We start from the raw sequence: 22516 nt of genomic DNA, 5'->3' as shown, positions 1-22516 counted from the left end.
ACACAATATACACATTAAAACAAAAACTTAAAAACAAGCATATACATTAATGGCCAAAATTTAAAACAATCAATTTAAAACCCTAAAATTCATAAATAACCCAATTAAAATGAAATAAAACTTTTAAGCCAGTCCCGCTTGAATGAATAGATGCGTTTTCAGCTCACGGCGAAAGGTCCGAAGATCAGGCAAAATCAATTTAAAGCAGATTTGGCCATGATTTCTTGCAATAGCAAACTTCAAGTCCCCCAACTCTGTGTATAAATTTTAACTTCTAAACTGTTTATTATTTAGCTCACAAAATAGACTCTGTCAGCAAAATTACTGACAGTAACCCTGAGCAATTAGAATACTTGATTGCTATTCCAGAGCCACTAAATATTCAGTGAAGAGACTGTCAAAGGAGAGAGTTTTTATTAAGGACTCTGCATAAAACACTCTGCATCTATATCAATTATATTACCCACCACTACTTCATACAAATAAAAGACTTTATTTTCTCCAATGCAAATTATTCTCTTTCCCCCCAAGAATAAAAGCAGCTAGGCACTCAAATAGTGCGCCATTACTGAAAAAGCCAAAATTCTACATAATGTCAATCTTATTTCTCCTTGAACACAGGTTTTGCTTGCATTTGTTCAGAAACAGTATAAAATATATAATGATAACTACAGTGGTGGCCAAAATTGTGGAAATCTTTTGGGAAAAGTGTATTTTTGAGGTTTGATGGCTAATAAAATCACTTTTTTTGGAGTTTCAAGATAATCATATTCCACTGCTGGAATGGCCTGGGAATAGCCCAGACCTTAACCCACATGAAAATCTATAGAGCCAACTAAAGAAACTTGTTAGTCAGAAGCGACCAAGCAATAAAACCCAGTTAATAGAAGCAATCATTCAATCTTGATGTCACATTTTAACAGCGGCAGAAGTAAAAGACTTGGTTCACTCCATGGGAAGACCTTGTAAGGCTGTAATTCATGCTAAAGGTTATCCAACTAAATATTAACTGATGTGATAACTTTTGTATATCTCATTTTTTCTATGGTGATAATTTGTTTTTTTTTACGTGTTTTACTTTTCTTCTTTATATTATAACTGCTATCTAATAGCAAATCCTTTATAAAAGTTATTGCATTATATTCTTGATTAAATTATCTTTCCATTGATCTATAATTTTATGGTACTACTCCAAAAAAAGTGGTGTTGTTAGCTATTTTTAGAAAATATACTTTTCCCAAAAGGTTTCCACAGTTTTGGCCACTACTGTACGCTACAAAACATTAATATGGCAGCCCTGTGAAAGCCTACTGCCCTGAGTGTAAGCAATTCCACACTAGGATAACTTTGGGCAGCAGGTAGAAACTCCCATGAAAAAAAAATCTTCAAAAAATATTTGTAAATAAAAACCACCACAGAGAAAAGTTCTCAAGCTTGTTTCCTGCCTGATAGAGTAAATAGATAAAAGAATTGTTTTTCCTATGCATGGAGCATTCAATCACACAATATTGTGTTGCATTACTCAAGAATGAAATACAAGCTGTGTACAGAAGCACAGGCTTTAATATCAGACTGTTAACTATAAAGAGGCTGAGTTGTAATCAAACGAATATTACTATAAGGCGATACATAAAATAGAACTTCCTTTAAGTCTAAAAATATTCTCATCTGGTATTTGAAATTCAACAGAGTTGACCCTAGTTTGATGAGGGAATTCTGAACAGGGACACCATCACAAGGGTCTGCCTGTCTGTCTTCAATTGTCTCCTTCTTTATCTAAGATGGGAGCATCTGGTGTAAATTTCTCTCAAATAGATCTTGCTCCTATGGGAGGCACCTCTATGAAGCCCTAGACCAGGGATGGGGAACGATGGTCCTTTTATGACTTGTAGACTTTAATTCCCAGAATTCCTGAGCCAGCCATGATGTTTCAGGAATTCGGGCAGTTGAAGTCCACAAGTCATTAAAGGGTCATCATTCCCCACCTCTGCCCTAGACCAGGGATCTGCAAACTTGGCTCTTTTAAGACTTGTGGACTTCTGGCTGAGGAACTCTGGGAGTTGAAGTCCACAAGTCTTAAAAGAGCCAAGTTTGCAGACCCCTGCCCTAGACTAAGAGCTTGTTTGAGAAGATTACAATTTTGAACAATTGTTGCAGGGGCACTTGTAAAGTGTTGCGTATGGTTTATTCTTTTAATTTGGAAAAATGGAAACTTGTAGTAAAATAGAGCTTTAAAAAAACCTGCTCTACATTTTAAAAAAGATTTTAAGCTTCAGCAGGAAAACAAAAATCTGCTGACATTAATGTTTCAGTTAATCAGTTGCCAGCATTTCAAATACTCTTCCTTTATATAACTATCCCTTTTTAATAAATCCCAAATTGATTCTTTCTCTCCAATGGAGCAATCTGAATTATACTCCTAATTATATTGTCAGGGCAGATGAATGCTCCCAGAAAGGTTAAAGGAGGAATTGTTATTTAACATCGTGGTGCTGATCTGGTGACCTCTCTCTTTAGTTTCTGCTTGAGACAGACCATTTATCAGGGGTAAAAAAAAGAAGCCATTTTGTCAGGAAAGGTCAATGACACAGGACTGCCATATTTCAATGGAGTAAAAGAATTACTCCACTTCTTAGTTAGAACGCATTAGCCCTTTTAATTAAATAAAATTACATTAATTAAATTAAATGCACAAACCCTTTGGAATCCAGAACTGGCTCAGTCATTATCGAAATTATATTATCATTATTTCACTAGGTTATGTCTCATTACCTTTTCATAAGGTAAACATTATTGCATGGAAAGTCTGTCTGGAAAACAGTTATTACTGTACAACCGTTGTACCATGAGCCCACATTTCAAAACTCACAAACTTGATTTGTGTCATATTAAACACCTTCAGAAGAGCCTTTGCAACTGGTCTCTCCAAAATTAGTCAAAGGCAATTTTCATATTAGTTCCTGCTTATATGAGCTCTAACCCTTCACAGTCTTAGTGGCAGTTATTCATACCCTCCTCACGGTAAGCCTGCATCACCACAACGAACTTTAATGAGTCCTTCGGGAGAAGGGCGGTATAAAAATCTAAATAATAAATAAATAAATAATGCCCAGAAACTGTAGTTTGTGGAAAATGCAGCAGCCCATCTGCCTGGAAATCAAAAAATATTGTGTAGTTCTTGCACCAAAAGCTCACATCTCAAGGCCCACCAACCTGAATTGCTTCATATTTAGCATCTACAGAAAAGCTTTTGTGACGAATATCTCCACAATTAGTCAGTTCCCATACCAGCTTCTGCTGAGATGCATCAGCTTCAGCCACAACATTTTACTACTAATCACAACATACTTAACTATCCAGAAAATGCAGCTGGTGGAGAATGCAGCAGCCTGTTTGCTGGTAGGCAAGAGCTGCTTCAGTGATTTGCTACTACCAGTAGTTTGACGAGCATTGCACCAGTGATTGATAAAGTTGTATTTTCTTAAATATCAAAATGTAAAATAAAATTATAAGCGTTGGTTTTAACCTGTGAAGCCTTTTACATGGCTTGGCTCCCATTTACCAATGAGGCTGTTACCTTCGAATTGAATCTGTTTGTCCTGTGCATTTGGGATGGGGGAGGAAGCTTGGAATGTATTTCTTTTCCTGACCCGACTGGCTATAAAGTGAGACCAGAAGCAAGCCTTGTCAGTTATGGAATAGCCTTTCACCAAGAGGTCAGATCAGCCCCACAAAGTTATCTTTTAGGAAAGCAGTGAAGACTGTTTTGTGATAGGGAATGAAAAATGAAATTTTTAGCCTTTTTATTTCTGAATCAAAATGACATTTCATTCTTTATTTTATTTTAAAACGTGAATTTATGGAAGCATATTATAGTTTTATGGGGCTTAACACTTTTTTTTTATGGTGGTTAACTGTTTTGTTTGATTTGTGTCGTTTTATGATTGTGAACCATCTTTTATCCCACTATTTGAATATGGTGAGATATAAATTATGGAACAACGAACCAAAAGAATGAACCTATTTGCATAGCATTAAGAAAGTCTCATATTTTCAATCGTTTGTTGAAAGTCCTGAAAACTAGGAAGAAGAGAAAGAACTTCTTTAGAAAGCAGAGAACTCAAGCAAAAGTTATAGAAATGGTATTTCTGTTCCCTGATTTCACAAGCACTCATTTCCTTGCTACCTTTCATCTATGACAAAAACATAATACAGAAAGTAGTGTCTTACTCCTAATCAGCTAGTTTCAAATACACAAGCAAATAACCATGTAGATCTCGAACGGCTGACAAATTAAATATAAAAATGTATGTTCTTACAGAAACTTACTCCTTTGTATAATATTACTAACCTTAAGTGCCATGTGCAAAAAGGAAGAAAACAAATGTTAACATAAGGTAGCAAATCCTAGTCCCTCCTCCAATTCTTCATTTGCCAGATAAAGCCTTAAGATCAGTGGTAAAAAACCAATTTTTTTTACTACTGCTTCTGTGGGTGTGACTTGGTGGGCATGGTGTGGCTTGATGGGTGTGGCAGGGAAGGATACTGCAAAACCTCCATTCCCATCTCACTCCAGGGGAAGGATACTGCAAAATCCCATTCCCTCCCCACTCCTGGGGGAAGGATATTGTAAAATCTCCATTCTCACTCCACTCTGGGGCCAGCCAGAGGTGGCATTTGCCAGTTCTCCGAACTGCTCAAAATTTCCACTGCCAGTTCTCCAGAACTTGTCAGAACCTGCTGGATTTCACCCCTGCTTAAGATGTCCCCAAATCTCCACCTTGAAAATCAACATCTCAAAATCCATGCCTACTATTGGCTGAATAAAGGATTATTAGGCTCATCTAGTCCATCTTGTCAGCATCAGGTCATTTTGTACATCAAGATGAAATCAGGGTAATCGAAATTTGTGAGTCAAAGAAGCCTAGAGGTTAGTTATGGTCCAACTGTGGCAGAAAGCAATAATACACATATGTTTTATTGGATAGCTGACAGACTCTTCCATCTCCAACATAAAGCACCCATCTCTATTTTAAAAGCAATAAAAAAGAACATAAAGCACCCATCCCTTGACAGAGGATGCCTTTGGTATTAAATTGGTAAGAGACAATATCAGTCACTGAGAAAAAATTAGTTACTCACACAGGAAAATTGGGGAAAATGTACTTTTTTTTCCTGACACTTTGGCAGTGGACATAGCTGTGCTGATAAATCTCATTTCAAGGATTCTCTCTTTTCTATAATTGAGGATCTAGGACCACTAAGACACCACTGCATAATACGCAGGGTGAACTTTGGCTATTGAAACATGGTGAGCCAGTTTTTTGCATCTTTAGAACCTCATTTCTTTTATGTGGAGATACAACGATACGACGTGGCTGGTTAGTTGAACACTGAAGACTCAAACATACTATGCCAAGAGTGTCAAATTCGCGGCCTGTGGGCTGGATGTGTCACACATTGGCTACACCCACTCATCTTAGCAAAGGGGGAAAAAGGGGATGGTATGACCTTTAGCGAAGGGGATAGTAGGGGATGGTATGACTTTGTTGATAATACATGTTATAAGATACTAACCAGCATAACTTACCATTTTGTCCAGAAAGATCACCAAATCCTGAGGTAAATAAGCAAAAAAAAAAAAAAAAATCAGACACTGACATCATGTTCTTGAGAAAACCCTCTTATTTTATCTTCCACTGCATAGTCCATCCTGGGTCAGCCCAGGCAGATACAGAATGAGAGCAGCAGGAACACAACATCATGCATGTTCTCAATCCTATTTGCACTCCATCAGAGTTGAATTTTAGATCATAAAAGTGCACTTTGGGCATGCAGCCAATTCAATCTACCTAGGGTAGACACTGTATTTTATTCACTCAAAACCTGAAACACCATCAGTATATGAAATGAAATTTTCCTGTCTCCCACTGGTCACCTTCTGAATTATATTCCACTGTGTCTTGACAGAAGTATGAATGCTTTTCAAGTTGAAGTTTAGCTTTTCTAACTTAGGCTATTTCCTAGGTCTAAATGAGTTCAGGGTAGATGTGGGGACACTCTTTCAGTAGAAACTGGCATCTTTCCCTAATTCTTTTTTCCCCAATTGCAATTGCTCCCTGCCCTTGCATGGAGAAAATGACTCTTCCTAATGATGGACTTCCCTCAGTGATGGAATGAAACTTCCTTCTGGGCTGTAGAATGCCAGATACTATATAAAAGCAATATGGGCCTTTTAGATTCCTTAATACTGATTTAATAGAAAGCAGATAGATAATTATATGTATAAGCATCGCATCTCCTGTCTTACCTATCAAATGGCTTAGTTGTCCTTGCAACCAAAAGTATAATATAGGAATCTCACTGTTAGAATGCTGCCCATGAACATTGTGTTCCAAAATCATAATTATAATCCTACAAATTCTCCCGCAAATCACCACACTTATTTAAAATGTTCAGGAAGTCGATGTTTTAGAGCTGGATGAACTAACAATTCTCAAGTGTGGATTTTTTAGCAGAATTGAAAAAGTGACAAGGAAATCACACTCATTCAGCTTTAAACAGCTATGGTAATACGGAGGAGAAAAAGCTGGCTAAGTTACAATTTCTGTAGTATAAATGGCTAAGAATCCATGTGATGTGATATATCTCCCTAGGAAAAAGCAATAAATTTTTTATTTTATAATCCTCAATTACTAAAAAATAAATGGGCTATGATATATACATAAACTAGAAATACACCCTGAAAGTTCTGCCGACTTTTCTCATTCCCATACGTGCTGTTATTGCTGGAAATCTCATGTCCTGCTAGAATTTGTGCTGCATTACCAAAGCCTCAGTTTATCTGCTTTTGTCTCTAGAATGCATTGAAAATGCACCAGATTTTTTACTGCAATAATAACCACAGTACTGCTGCCATTAAATAACTACAACAATAGCAGCAGCATCATATTAGCATGTTCTTGCTGATCCAATGTAGCCTTATAAGAAGCATGAAATGGTCTGGTTGCTACATTAAACCACTTCAGGATGAGTCAGATTACCATACAAATGCTATTCTTTCCTCTCTGTTGTGTACAGGTAGTCCTCACCCAAAACCATCCATTTAGCAACCATTCAAAGTTATGACAAAGCTAAATGAATGGTGATTACAGATGGACCTCGAAGTTCTGCTGTCCTGGCACCCCTGTGCTTTACGACTGCATTGCTTAGCGATGGAAAATCAGGTCCCTCCAATTGCTATCATCTTGCATGTAAAACATTAAGCTATGAGTTATGTTGCGCCCCTTTCTAGACCGGGATGCCTTATGCACGGTCACTCACGCCCTCGTGACGTCTCGTCTGGATTACTGCAATGCTCTCTACATGGGGCTCCCCTTGAGGGGCATCCGGAGGCTCCCGTTAGTCCAGAATGCGGCTGCGGGTGATAGAGGAGCCCTCGTGGCTCCAAGTGACACCTATCCTGCGCAGACTGCACTGGCTACCTGTGGCCTTCGGTGCGCTTCAAGGTTTTGGTGACAATCTTTAAAGCGCCCATGGCATAGGGCCGGGTTACTTACAGGACCGCCTGCTGCGAATACCTCTCACCGACCCGTCCGCTCTCACAGAGAGGGACTCCTCAGTGCCGTCGGCAGGCAGTGCTGCCGGGCGACGCCCAGGGAAGGGCCTTCTCTGTGGGGCTCCACCCTCTGAACGAACTCTCCTCCAGGACTTCGTCAACTTCGGACCTCCGAACCTTTTATCGCGAGCTCAAAACACACCTATTTATTTTGCTGGGGCTGGGTTAGTTTTTTAAATTTATTGGTTTTAATGGGGTTTTTAGTATTTATATTGTTTTAATAATTTGGCTATTGAATAAGTTTTTTATGTGTTATTTTAAATTGTATTTATATGTTTGCTTTTAATTGCCTGTGAACCGCCCTGAGTCCCTAGGGAGATAGGGCGGTATATAAATCTGAAAAATAAATAAATAAATAAATAAATAAATAAATAAATAAATAAAATAAATATACACGGAAGTTATACACTTGAAGAGTATCACATCAGTCATATTCCCATGGCTATGTTCACTATTGAATATTCAATTGCCTGAATTGCTATCCAATGGCAACTGGGACCAGCAAGTCCATTGTTAAACAACATGGTTGTAAGATGTGACATTATGTGACTGTCTTGACTCATAATGGGCAGTTCAAGCAATCCCAGTTGCTATCAATAGGTAAATCTCACGTGATCACGGCTTCCTGAAGTCACGTGATCACCTTTTGTAACCTCCTACCAGCTTTCCCATTACTTTTGCATGTCAGAAGATAGCAGTGAAGATGATAACTGACATTATGCGACTATGAAGATTCTGATACGTTGCAATACAAGGATTGTAAATTCCCCTCATTCAATGCCATTTTAACTTCAGATGGTTGCTGAACAACCATTTGTGGGGATCACCTGTATTGAAGTTGACCTTCTTTGGTTTAAATACTTTGAACCGTTTTACATATTGATATATCGTAAGTGTATCTCAGTCACTATAAGTGAAGGATATATTATTGAAGATCATGACCTACCTTACAAATTTCTTCCTGAGAATATGCTTCTGTATCTGCAACAAAAATAGGCACTATTAAAGCCACTGTATGCCCACAAATTGATTTCAAAATGCAAGACTTGCCATGGGCTTCTTCATGCCCTCCAAAAACTTTCAAATTAACACCCCAGGTGTTTTCATAAACTGCATAGGGAGGAGAAGTTGCTTTCACACAGAACTATAGAAAGAATACTCTGTATGGAAGAATAGAAGATGGTTGAATCAAGATTGGGGAAAACCAATTTCAAATATTCACTATACCATAGCAATAGCACTTAAACTTATATACTGCTTCACAGTGTATTCTCTCACAGCCCTCTCTAAGTGGTTTACAGAGTCAGCATATTGCCCCCAACAATCTACCCACCTTGGAAGGATGGAAGGCTGAGCTAACCTTGAGTCAGTGAGAACCGAACTGCCGAACTGCACCCAGCAGAAGTAGCTTGTAGTACTGCATTCTAACCACTGTGCCACCATAGTTTTTTCCATTGAATGGAAAAACAAGTTTTGTCCTATTTGGGTATGAGCAACACCTAGGAAGCATTTCAATTTCTTAGTTGTGCTGACAGAAGGCAATGATCCATCCACCAGTCAGCAAGCTTAGACTTTTCTTGGAACACATCACTCCTGGAATTGCCATTACTTTGAGCTACCTCTCTCTCCCATTCATCCAAAAGTCTACATGCATGAGTACTCGTGTCCCATGACAACTTAGAAAGGAAAAAAAGAAAATTACAAACTCCGGCAAAATAGAAATGCCAATTTTATTACTGAAGTTAGAAGTTTCAGCCAGCAGGACAGTTTCTACCAAAATGTAAAATAATATCAAACTGAAATTTCCAACACCAGAGCAAATATATTGACCATTTAAATTCCACTTATCTCTGGGCTACTGAACAGAACTCTGGTTTGGAATCTTGCACCCTGAAACTATTGAGACCACAATATTATTGCTAGAATCTAATTCCTTTGGGGATCATGGATCTTGCATAATGACACAACAGCTCCCCTCAGGATATGACATGCAATAAAAAGATGATTATGTTCAGAAGAAACTCTGAACATAATCTGTTAAGTTCTGGAAGTAACGAGGCTGGAGACCAGGGTAGTGACAACAGCTCTTTAATATAGGGTGAACCCAGCAACAGGCTGGGGGAAAAACCTCTCCTTTTATACAGTTCTGCTGGAGGCTTCGTCCAATCAACAGCGTGCTGATTTCCGCTCAAATATTTAAAGGTACAACTGTTAATACATAACACTCCTCCTCCCAGAAAACACTTTGTCTCTATTTACATATTTATTTACATGTTATTTTTCGGCGTAGTCACGCAAATAACCTGGGCGTCTCTAGTTCTTTCTGACCTCGCGGTTCAGTTCTGGGTGGTGTTTGAGCTGGTCGGAGGGCTGTTTTCTCCTCCCAGCTCTTTCTCTGGGCCATCGGGCTCCGGATTATTGGCCGACTCTTTTCTTGGCCATCCGGCCTTGGATTAATTTTGAATTTTCCTGCTGCTTCCTCGGGGACCTGATGGCGTCGCTGGAACTCTGGGACCTCAGCTAAGTCTTGCGCCTCCCCCGGCTCATTGTCAGCTGTGGATTCAAAGTCGTATTGGTCATTACCTGTCTCTATTGGTTTGGTTTGGTCAGTTATTCGTTTCCTTAACTGATCTATGTGGCGCCGCCACACTCGGTTGTCTGGTAGCTCTACCACGTCGATTTTGGGCCTGTTATCTTTGTTACTTGTCCTGCGACCAACTGGGCCGTCCCCATAGTTTCGGGCCCACACCGTCGCCTATGCTCATTTCCCTTGTCTTTTCTAGTTCCCCCTTGTAACCCTCGGGTGTGTAATGGGGGTTCAAACGGTCAAGTGGGCACCGGAGTTTCCGTCCCATTAGCAATTCGGCTGGGCTTTTTCCAGTGGCTGTGCTTGGGGTTCTGTGCTGGACGGCTAGGAAAAGTCTATTTTGTTTGCCAGTCACCTGGCTTGAGCCTGGACAATGCCTCCTTAGCGCTCGGACGGAGCGCTCTGCAAGGCCATTCGACGCAGGGTGGAAAGGCGCAGAGAGGCATGTCGGATGCCTTCCTCTGCCAGGTACTCTTCAAACTGGGCTGCCGTGGTGGGCCCCATTGGCGGACACCAGAGTGTCCGGCAACCCGTGAGTTGCGAATAGGTGGCGCAGGGTTGCGATTACTGCTTCGGCCGTGGTGGACTTCATGAGTATGATCTCCAACCATTTGGAAAATGCGTCCACCACCACTAGGAACGTTTGGCCGTGAAAGGGGCCAGCAAAGTCAATGTGGATTCTTGACCAAGGCCCTTGGGGCTTTTCCCATTCTCTGACAGGGGCTGTTGGGGGTAGCGGTCTGGACTCTTGGCAAAAGCATTTCCCTACCCTCTCAGCAATCTCTGCGTCCATGAGTGGCCACCATACATAGCTTCTAGCTAACCTCTTCATCCTTACGATGCCTGGGTGACTCTCGTGTAGGAGGTCCAATACCTTGCCCCTTAACTTAACAGGAATTATTACACGATCACCCCATAACAGGCACCCCCCTTGAGCCGAGAGCTCATCTCGTTTCTTAACAAATTCTTTGAACCGTCGCCCGCGCAGCGGGCCACCCTCTCTGTACCCAGCCGAGTACAGTCCTTAACACAATGTCGGTATGATGCCGAGCCACTTCCTTTGATGTGACTGGGCCAGAGTCCAACGAGTCAATAAGGAGGATGGGTGTCCCGGAGTGGGGTCTTGATGCGCCCTGGCAGTGGGCATCGGCTCAACGCGTCTGCATGCCCCACTTCTTTCCCGGTCGATGCTGCAGCTTGTATGAATAAGCGGCTAAAAATATAGTCCATCGGGTCAAGCGTGGCGAAAGTGCCACAGGCGTTGGTGATCGCCAGCCAGTAATCCTAGTAGCGGTCTGTGGTCAGTCACGATTTCAAAATTCGCCCAAAGACATACTCATGGATTTTTTGACCCCTGATACAATGGCTAGTGCTTCTTTGTCTAATTGGCTGTAGTTCCTCTCTGGGGAGGACATCGTTCTAGAGTAGAACGCTATAGGGGCTTCTGTGCCGTTTGGAAGGCTATGGCTGAGTACAGCCCCCACCCCATAAGGGGAGGCATCGCAAACCAGCACTAGGGTAGTGAGTCGTGATATTGGATGAGCAGGCTATCACTTGAGAGCAGGTTCTTTACTGCTTCAAAAGCCCTATTTTCTGACTTTCCCAAGACCAAACAGTATTTTTCCTAAGAGCCTATGCAGCGGTTCCAAGAACGGTTGCTTTGTTCTTTAAAAGACCGTAAAATTAACCAATCCCAGGAATGCCTGCAGCTCTGCTTTGTTTTTGGGCGCTGGAGCCTTCCTAATTGCCTTAACCTTGCTCTCAGTAGGGTGAATTCCTTTCTTGTCTATCCGTAGCCCAAGAAATCGACCGATTCGACCCCTATCTGGCATTTATTTGTCTTGACTTTTAACCCGCTGTCCGGAAAATGCTCAAGACCTTTCTTAACCGCCCCCAATTCCTCCATGTTTTCCCTGAAATTAGGACATCATCAAGTAGGGAACTACCCTGGGAGCCCTTGCAGTAGTCGCTCCATCAGGTTTTGAACAGCCCTGGTGCCACACTAACCCCAAATTGCAATCGGTGCACTTGAAGGCCCCCTGTGCGTCACAATCGCTTGGGCTTCGCTGTGCGGGCGCTCACTGGCAGTTGTTGGTAGGCTTGGGCCAAGTCTAACTTTGCAAAGACTTGCCTTGCCCCAAAGAGTGCAATAAGTGTTGCACCACGGAACCGGTAAGCGCTTTTCTGTAAGGCTTTGTTAAGCCGCCTTGTAGTCAGCGCAAATTCTAATTGACCCGTCCGGTTTGATGGGGTGACGATTGGCGTCTCCCACTTTGCGTGATCGACTGGCACCAAAATCCCTGATTTATGAGCTTGTCCAGCTCCTTATCGATTTTTGGTTTTAGGGCAAAGGACTCTCCTCGCCTTAAGCCTAATGGGGCTACCTGGGGTCTAAGTTGAAGGAAATAGGGGTCCCTTGTACTTGCCCAGGCAGTCCTTGAAGACATCTTCAACTCGTTAAAGAGAATGTCTTTCAAATTGCAGTCACTTCTGTAGATGCCAGTCACTCCCATGCCCAGGGCACGAAACCAGTCTAGTCCCAACAGACTGGGCAGAGTTCCTTCGACGATCGTGATGGGCAGGGTCTTTGTGAGGGCCGTACTCGACTCGGACGGAGGTGGTCCTCGAACAGGGATGCGATTCCCTGGTAGTCGTGGACTCGTAGTCGTTGTGCTTGCAGGTGGCGCCGCGACGGACGGCAGCGACTTCGCCAAAGTGTCCCAGGACATGATGGTGATCGCTGATCCCGTGTCTACTTCAAGCCGCACCGCACTCTATTTTTGGCCTGGTGAAGATCTTCTTCTCCACTTTGGTCGAGGCGCGCCTATGACCACCGTTGTTTGGTTGAATCGCGCTTTTTGTTTGAGCCAATCGCGGGTCGCCTTTGCCGATTCCGCCTGATTGGCCGATTTGAATTTTCGGCGGAAGGTTGGGCCGCTCGACAAACTTGAGCTAGGTGCCCTTTCTTCCCACACCGCCGACATGTCGCATCTTTAAACTTGCAGCGTTGGCGCTGGTGTTGACCCCGCAGCTTCCGCATTCGCCTCGGTCCCCTTTGTCGCTGCCGCGGCAGACCCTTCCTCATCTTCACCGCCGGATTCGGTCTGAACCTCCTCCTGGTGCACTGGCGTTGGCTTTGCGCCGCCTTTGTGGAGAGGCTTTGCAGTGTCTCTGCCGCTGGGATGACATTTCATGTGCTCTGGCTTCGCCCAGAGCGTGGCCAGCGTTAGGTTGCTCTTGCTAGCAGCCGCCGCCGAAACGGATGTCTTTGACCTCGGATGAGTTGCTCGAGGAGCACCTCGCCTAGGTCTCGGTATCCGCAGTCCTTGACGCCTTCAGGGCGGCCATGTAGTCACCGGCGGATTCGCCTCCATCTGTCCTTCGCCTCCGAATTCAAACCGCCGCACGTATTTGGACCGCGGCGCGAAATGGTTCTTAGCAAAGTCTGTAGAGTTGGCCATGACACCGACTGCAACGGCGTTGGCTCTGCCAGGGCTTCCGCGATATCAATGACCTCCGGACCACAGTGGCTTAAGAAATAAGCCCTTTTTTTCGGTTATCTGGAACTCCTTGCAGTTCGTTGGCTTCTAGAAAGCTTTCGAAACGGGTCATATACGTCCCCCATTTCTCCTTAGCCGGGTCAAACGGTGCGGGTGGAGTGTAACTGGCCATCTCCGCTTTTCTGCCCTGAGTTTGCTGGGTTCGGGTCTATCGTGCTTCAGCTCGGTTCTGGTTCTCCTCAGCCTCGATATCCCACCTTCGTCGCCAATGTTAAGTTCTGGAAGTAACGAGGCTGGAGACCAGGGTAGTGACAACAGCTCTTTAATATAGGGTGAACCCAGCAACAGGCTGGGGGAAAAACCTCTCCTTTTATACAGTTCTGCTGGAGGCTTCGTCCAATCAGCAACGTGCTGATTTCCCGCTCAAATATTTAAAGGTACAACTGTTAATACATAACATAATCAGTTAAGGAAGAAAGGGGGGGGGGAGAGGAGAGAAATGAAGAAGCAAGCTGTCCTTGTACTTCTAACAAGCTTCAAAGGATTTATGTCTGCCCTCTGCATCCCTAGTAGCCACCAGAATCTATAAGTATTCCCTTCTGTCATCTGCTCAGGGCTATTTAATATCTTTTTTTCCACGCGGGGCCCAGTTGTGTCAACCTTCCATTTTAATCTCCCACAATATCCTTTACATGTCATCACTCTGGTAGTGTGGGAAATGAAATGACAACGATCAGATTGGAACACTGTTGTTTCTTGCCACTGCTGCTGAGACTGTCCATGACCAGAAGTCAGGGGCACTGTAAATCTTACAAAATCCTGGAGCAATTTACATCCCATTCAAATTGTAAGAAGGACTCTTACAATTTGAATGTGAAATATAAATACAATCTGATCCTAAATTTTTCTGCAAACAATATAAAAAGAAAAACCAACAACATCTCAATTGTTTGACTGCTACTGGAACTTGTTTATTGACGCACAGTTGCGTGCCCACACATAGTCAGAGAAAATAATGCTTCTCGTTTCGATAATGAGAGGATTACAGATCTAAATATGATGAGAAAACGTCGTTTATTTATAAGCTCTTCCTAGCTTTGTCAGCCAACAAAGTGGCACGCACATATATAAAATGCAAGTAAATCAGTAAAATGTTTTTAAAATCATGTTCAAACTCAGTGCTGATTTGGGGCTTTTGTTGTTTGATATATCAAAAATGGCAGAATGGAGCAATGAGCTTTTATAGTTAGCATTATGCCAAACATTAGAGTGGTGCAGTGGCCTAGAGGTGGAGTTCTCACCTCACAATCAGGAGGCTGTGAGTCCGATCCTAGGTAGAGGCAGATATTTCTCTCTTTGGGCGCGATGAGAATATATCTGCTGAATATAACTCCAAATTGGCAACAGGAAGGGCATCTGGCCAGTAAACACTCTGCTCCATTCAGTTGCCTAGATTCCATCATGCAAGGGATTATAGGGTCATTAAAAGGAGATGATTATGTTCAGAAGAAACTCTGAACATAATCAGTTAAGGAAGAAAGGGGGGGGGGAGAGGAGAGAAATGAAGAAGCAAGCTGTCCTTGTACTTCTAACAAGCTTCAAAGGATTTATGTCTGCCCTCTGCATCCCTAGTAGCCACCAGAATCCATAAGTATTCCCTTCTGTCATCTGCTCAGGGCTATTTAATATCTTTTTTTCCACGCGGGGCCCAGTTGTGTCAACCTTCCATTTTAATCTCCCACAATATCCTTTACATGTCATCACTCTGGTAGTGTGGGAAATGAAATGACAACGATCAGATTGGAACACTGTTGTTTCTTGCCACTGCTGCTGAGACTGTCCATGACCAGAAGTCAGGGGCACTGTAAATCTTACAAAATCCTGGAGCAATTTACATCCCATTCAAATTGTAAGAAGGACTCTTACAATTTGAATGTGAAATATAAATACAATCTGATCCTAAATTTTTCTGCAAACAATATAAAAAGAAAAACCAACAACATCTCAATTGTTTGACTGCTACTGGAACTTGTTTATTGACGCACAGTTGCGTGCCCACACATAGTCAGAGAAAATAATGCTTCTCGTTTCGATAATGAGAGGATTACAGATCTAAATATGATGAGAAAACGTCGTTTATTTATAAGCTCTTCCTAGCTTTGTCAGCCAACAAAGTGGCATGCACATATATAAAATGCAAGTAAATCAGTAAAATGTTTTTAAAATCATGTTCAAACTCAGTGCTGATTTGGGGTTTTGTTGTTTGATATATCAAAATGGCAGAATGGAGCAATGAGCTTTTATAGTTAGCATTATGCCAAACATTAGAGTGGTACGGTGGCCTAGAGGTGGAGCTCTCGCCTCACAATCAGGAGGCTGTGAGTTCGATTCTACGGAGAGGCAGTTATTTCTCTCTCTGAGCAGGTTGAAAATATATTTGCTGAATAAAATTCTGCATTGGTGACAGGAAGGGCATTGGGCCAGTAAACACTCTGCTCCATTCAGTTGCCCAGACTCCATCCTGCAAAGGATTATAGGGTCATTAAAAGGAGATGATTATGTGCAGAAGAAACTCTGAACATAGTCAGTGAAGGAAGAAAGGGGGGGGGGAGAGGAGAGAAATGAAGAAGCAAGCTGTCCTTGTACTTCTAACAAGCTTCAAAGGATTTATGTCTGCCCTCTGCATCCCTAGTAGCCACCAGAATCTATAAGTATTCCCTTCTGTCATCTGCTCAGGGCTATTTAATATCTTTTTTTCCACGCGGGGCCCAGTTGTGTCAACCTTCCATTTTAATCTCCCACAATATCCTTTACATGTCATCACTCTGGTAGTGTGGGAAATGAAATGACAACGATCAGATTGGAACACTGTTGTTTCTTGCCGCTGCTGCTGAGACTGTCCATGACCAGAAGTCAGGGGCACTGTAAATCTTACAAAATCCTGGAGCAATTTACATCCCAAAAGCAAGGAGGACTCTTACAATTTGAAATGTGAAGTATAAATACAATCTGATCCTAAATTTTTCTGCAAACAATATAAAAAGAAAAACCAACAACATCTCAATTGTTTGACTGCTACTGGAACTTGTTTATTGACGCACAGTTGCGTGCCCACACATAGTCAGAGAAAATAATGCTTCTCGTTTCGATAATGAGAGGATTACAGATCTAAATATGATGAGAAAACGTCGTTTATTTATAAGCTCTTCCTAGCTTTGTCAGCCAACAAAGTGGCATGCACATATATAAAATGCAAGTAAATCAGTAAAATGTTTTTAAAATCATGTTCAAACTCAGTGCTGATTTGGGGTTTTTGTTGTTTGATATATCAAAAATGGCAGAATGGAGCAATGAGCTTTTATAGTTAGCATTATGCCAAACATTAGAGTGGTGCAGTGGCCTAGAGGTGGAGTTCTCACCTCACAATCAGGAGGCTGTGAGTTCGATCCTAGGTAGAGGCAGATATTTCTCTCTTTGGGCACGATGAGAATATATCTGCTGAATATAACTCCAAATTGGCGACAGGAAGGGCATCTGGCCAGTAAACACTCTGCTCCATTCAGTTGCCTAGATTCCATCACGCAAGGGATTATAGGGTCATTAAAAGGATATGATTATGTCAAATATTCAGATAACTGCTTCATTCTACTTCATGCCACATGGCCTAACTTTTGCAGAAGCTATCAGCAGGGCTATGCTCTATATCAGGGGTGTCAAACTTGATTTCATTGAGGGCCACATCAGAGTTCTGTTTCACTTTGGGAGGGGGCAGCTTGACGTCACTCGTGTCGGGAGGGCCTATGGTAGCCTGAGTGCTCTGCCAGCGAAAATGAGCTCCCAAGCTCTGTTTTCGGCTGCACTAGCCTCCTACAACCCTATGTCAGCGAAAATGGAACTTGTGGTCCTCCCGAGCTCCATTTTCACTGTCAGAAGCACCACAGGCCAGTCCTTCACTGGTTCCATTTCTAAGCACCCTGTGGGCCACATTTGGCCTGTGGGCCTTGAGTTTGACACCTCTGCTCTACATAGTGCTGCCCTTGTAGGCTATTCAAAGCTTCAGTTACTTTAAAATGCGGTGACCCAAGTAGAAATAGGCTGTTTGCTACTATGACAACTGTACTATGGATGCATTGACTGTCAGCTGGCCTCTGAGTGCAATTCAAGAAGCCTTGTTTGACTTAGGCTCTCGACAGTGAAGGCTATTATTCTGGGGAAAAATTTCAGTCTTATGCAGATAACTTACAACAGTAGTGACCATTCAAACTTATAATGACACTGAAAAAAGTGACTTATGACTGCTTTTCACACTTATGATAATTTTAGCATCCCCATGGTCATGTGATCAAAATTCAGGTGCTTGGCAATAGAATTTTATTAATTAATTAATTAATTAATTAATTAATTAGATTTTTATACCGCCCTTCTCCTGAAGGACTCAGGGCGGTGCACAGCCAAGTAAAAACAACATGCACATAGACAAAATTAAAAAGCATATTAAAAAACTGATTATAAAATGGCCAATTAAAATTAAAACTAAAGTAAAACAATCCTAAAACCCCACTTAAAATTTCCTCAAGCTAGCCCCGCACGGTGGAGTAAGAAAGTCTTGAGCTCGCGTTTAAAGGACCGGAGGTCGGGGAGTTGATGCAACCCCGGAGGCAACTCATTCCATAGGGCTGGAGCCCCCACAGAGAAGGCCCTCCCCCTGGGGGCTGCCAGTCGGCATTGTTTGACTGACGGTACCCTGAGGAGGCCCTCCCTATGGGAGTGCACAGGCCGATGGGAGGCTATAGGTGGCAGTAGGCGGTCCCGTAAGTAATCCGGTCCTGTGCCATGGAGCGCTTTAAAGGTGATAACCAGCACCTTGAATTGCATCCGGAAGACCACCGGCAACCAGTGCAGGCTGCGCAGGAGTGGTGTTATATGGGAGCATCGCGATGCCCCTTCTATTACCCGTGCAGCCGCATTCTGGACCAGTTGGAGCCTCCTGATGCTCTTCAAGGGGAGCCCCATGTAGAGAGCATTGCAGTAGTCCAGGCGGGAAGTGACAAGGGCATGAGTGACCGTGCAAAGGAAATCCCAGTCAAGAAAGGGATGCAACTGGCGAATCAGGCGGTGTTGACCTGATCAGGCGGACCTGATAAAAAGCTCCCTTGGCGACGGCCGTCATATGTTCTTCTAAGGACAGCCAATCGTCCAGGAGAACGCCTAAGTTACCAACCCTCCCCCGGGGAACCAATGATTTGGCCCCAACAGTCAGCGATGGTGTAAGCTGGCTGTACCGGGATGCCGGCATCCACAGCTACTCTGTCCTGGATGGGTTGAGTTGAAGCTTGTTCTTCCCCATCCAAACCCGCATGGCTTCCAGACATATGAGGTGCCTTGAGGTCGATCTCTGCCCCCCTGCCAACACCGTCTGCGATCGGTCGGAGAGATAGGAGGAGAACCACCAAAAAACGGTGCCCCCACTCCCAAACCCCCCAACTGCCGCAGCAAGATACCATGGTCGATGGTATCAAAAGCCGCTGAGAGATCTAATAGGACCAGGACAGAGGAACAACCCCTGTCCCGAGACCTCCAGAGATCATCAACCAACGCGACCAAAGTCGTCTCCGTGCTGTACCCAGGCCTGAAGCCGGACTGGAACGGGTCCAGATAGACAGTTTCATCCAGGTACCGGGGAAGCTGACATGCCACCACACTCTCAACAACCTTCGCCACAAAGCGAAGGTTGGAGACAGGACGGTAATTTGCCATAATAGCCGGGTCCAGGGAGGGCTTCTTGAGGAGGGGCCTCGCCACCGCCTCTTTCATGGCAGTAGGAAAGACACCCTCCATTAAAGAGGGGTTGATAATTCCCAGGAGCCAGCCTCACGTAACCTCCTGTGTGGCCAGTACCAACCAGGAGGGACACGAGTCCAATAAACATGTGGTCGCATTCAGCCTCCTCAGTATCCTGTCCATGTCCTCGGGAGTCACAGCATCAAACTCTCCCCAGATAACATTCTCAAGAACTGCCTCTGTCATCCCACCCGGATCCACCCAATCAGTGTCCAGACCGTCCCGGATCCGAGTGATTTTATCGGACAGATACTGTCCAAAGTCCTCAGCACGACCCTGCAAGGGGTCCTCCCGAGCTCCCTGTTCAAGTAGGGAGCGGGTCACCCTAAACAGGGCAGCTGGGCGATTATCTGCCGATGCAATAAGAGCGGAAAAATAATTATGTTTTGCCGCTCTTATCGCCACTAAGTAGGTCTGAATATAAGACCTTACCAGTGTTTGATCGGATTCAGAGTGGCTGGACCTCCAGATACTCTCTAGGCATCTTTTCCGGCGCTTCATCTCTCTCAGCTCCTCAGAAAACCAGGAGCTGGTCGAGATCGGCGCCGGGTCAGAGGTCGCAAAGGCACGACACGGTCTAAAGCCCCCGTCGCCACCCGTTCCCAGGCAGCAACTAGTTCTTCAGCCGAGCCATGGGCTAGGTCCCCAGGGAACGGCCCAAGCTCTGTCAGAAACCTTTCTGGGTCCATCAGGCGCCTGGGACAGAACCAGTGAACCGGTTCCGTCTCCCTGCGGTGAGGGTTGGCGGTTCGAAAGTCAAGTCGGAGGAGTGAATGATCTGACCATGACAGGGGTTCAATAGTAAATCCCCCATTTCCAGATCATTCAGCCCGAGACAAAAATCAAGTCCAGCGTATTTCATCCGATGTGAGTGGGACCATTCACTAACTGGGTCAGGTCCAGAGCTTCATGGAGGCCATGAACTCCCGAGCCGCCGTCAAGGTCTCGCCTGCAGACGGCAGGTTGAAATCCCCCATAACCATCAGTCTGTGTCGTGTCCCACTCCTCCGCTGACGGCCGGGTCAGGGAAATCCGAATCAGGCGTGCCTCTGCAGCTCTGCCAAAGTCCTAGCAAAGTCCTCAGGGCAGGCAGAGACCAGAAAGTGACTTCAGCAAGATATGTTTAGACTTTGCCTGACTCATAGAATGCCAGAAAGCAGGTCCTTTATATAGGCCATGGGGTGTGGCTCCATGACTCAGCACTTATCCAGGCCTGCCCCTCCCTTCCTTCTGTTGCCTCCGTCTATCAAGTCTTCTGACGCGAGGGTCACTCCAGTCTGCAGCTGTTGGCAATTGACCTCCCTCAGGCTCACATGCTGTGGAGGAGGGGGAGGGGTCTAGTTCTCCGTTTGCCTGGGCATGGAGCCAGAGCTGGGGGCTGGAGATACTTCCTCCTCTTCAGCCTGTCTGGGCATGGAGCCAGGGCTGGGGCCGGGAGGCATACTAGGACATTCCTCCATGTTCAGAAGCAGATAAGAAGGCCCCGGCTGTGGTGAGATCGGACGAGACACAACAGTCTGGGGGTGTCCACCACTGTCCCGGCTATCACCTCAAGCAGCTCGGGCAGGGCTGCTGTCACATAGCAAGGAGCCAGGTATGTAACCAGCAGACCCACCTGCATCCCCAGGCCCCACTTCACAAGGAGAGACTCATATCCGGCTATCTGCGGGACAGTGACCTCCCTCGGTTCAAGACATTTGTTAATAATAACCGCCACCCCCCACCCCTACCCTGGGCCCTCGGCTGATGAAATGCACGGAAGCCTGGCGGGCACATCTCAATAAGGGGAACCCCCCGCTCCGTGCCCAACCAGGTCTCCGAAATGCCCATCAGGTCTGCACCCCACCCCCCCTTTATGACAGCTGCAGTGTCCCGAGGTCATGGGATCACCTTTTGGGACCTTCTGACAAAGTCAGTAGGAATTCACTTAACTGTGTTACTAACTTAACATCTGCAGTGATTCACTTATGACAGGAAAATAGAGTAAAACACACTTAATAACTGTCTTACTTAGCAACAGAAATATTGGGTTCAACTTATTCATAAGCAGAGGACTATCAGTTTATTATTATTATACTTTATTGTCAGTGCACAATATATGTACAATGCGATTGGTTGAGCTCCCTCAGTGCACCCCCCCCAAACACAATGCAACTCACAGTGAAGACAGAAAATCCCTAACCCAATAAATCATATTAACAAAACACCCAGTCCTATTGCACCAGTGTGAACATGTTACACATTGCGCCGGCCCTGAAGTCCATCATACTACATAGTTATAATGTTATTTCTCATTCAGGAGTCTGACAACCCATGGATAAAAACTGTTCTTCAGCCTGTTTGTGCGGCTGGCTATGCTTCTATATCTCCTTCCCAATGGTAGGAGGGTAAAGAAGTGATGACCAGGATGAGAATCGTCCCTGAGAATTTTCCTCACTCTTCTAAGGCAGCAAGCCGTAGAGATCTCATCTAGTGGTATCAGGCATCGGTAAGCACTACTCTATATGTATGCCTGTGCATCGAAGAAAGGCAGCAAATTACTGGAAATGATCTCTCTCTTTAATTTTCATTAAATAACTCAAAGTGATTGAGATAGATTGGGTCGACACAGAATTTCTGCCCAAAGTCACGCAGTGAGTTTCCAAGCCTGAGGGTAGAGAATGTTGTTCCTTTCTTTTATCAAATTTATATAGCTGCCCATCTTACAAGTGACTCTGGGTTGCATACAACAAAGCTTTTGTAGCTAGCTTTCCCAGTCTTAGTCCAACACATCAACCACTATACTATACTGGCTTTATGGTGGTAGAGCTGGAACATGCTTATCTTGGCTGGTGACCTTTGAGAGTTGCTATCAGTTACAGAGAGGTTTACTCCATGAAAGCTTTAAAAATGCAAACAGTATTGCAGGGTTTAAACTACAGCGAAGGTGCAAGGGTTAGCATGGGAATATTTACACTTTTTGCTCATCTG

The 22516-nt window shown here is 44.1% G+C and overlaps 1 protein-coding gene across 1 annotated transcript in view; it reads right to left on the bottom strand.

Annotated features, from left to right (window-relative positions):
- The window catches only part of EPHX2 (epoxide hydrolase 2), an 82472-nt gene that overhangs the window by 44185 nt on the left and 15771 nt on the right, over positions 1 to 22516 (bottom strand). Inside the window, exons 9-10 of the mRNA XM_058164764.1 lie at positions 8565 to 8599; positions 5591 to 5617 (exon numbers count right to left, since the gene is read on the bottom strand). Of these exons, the coding sequence (XP_058020747.1) occupies positions 5591 to 5617; positions 8565 to 8599 (62 nt within the window). The remainder of the gene's footprint in view (positions 1 to 5590; positions 5618 to 8564; positions 8600 to 22516) is intronic.

The sequence above is a fragment of the Ahaetulla prasina genome, chromosome 1, assembly GCF_028640845.1.
Source record: "Ahaetulla prasina isolate Xishuangbanna chromosome 1, ASM2864084v1, whole genome shotgun sequence".
NCBI classification, from domain to species: Eukaryota; Metazoa; Chordata; class Lepidosauria; order Squamata; family Colubridae; genus Ahaetulla; species Ahaetulla prasina.
Note: the sequence above shows the minus strand (reverse complement) of the source record. Positions and strands in the feature narration are given on the sequence as shown.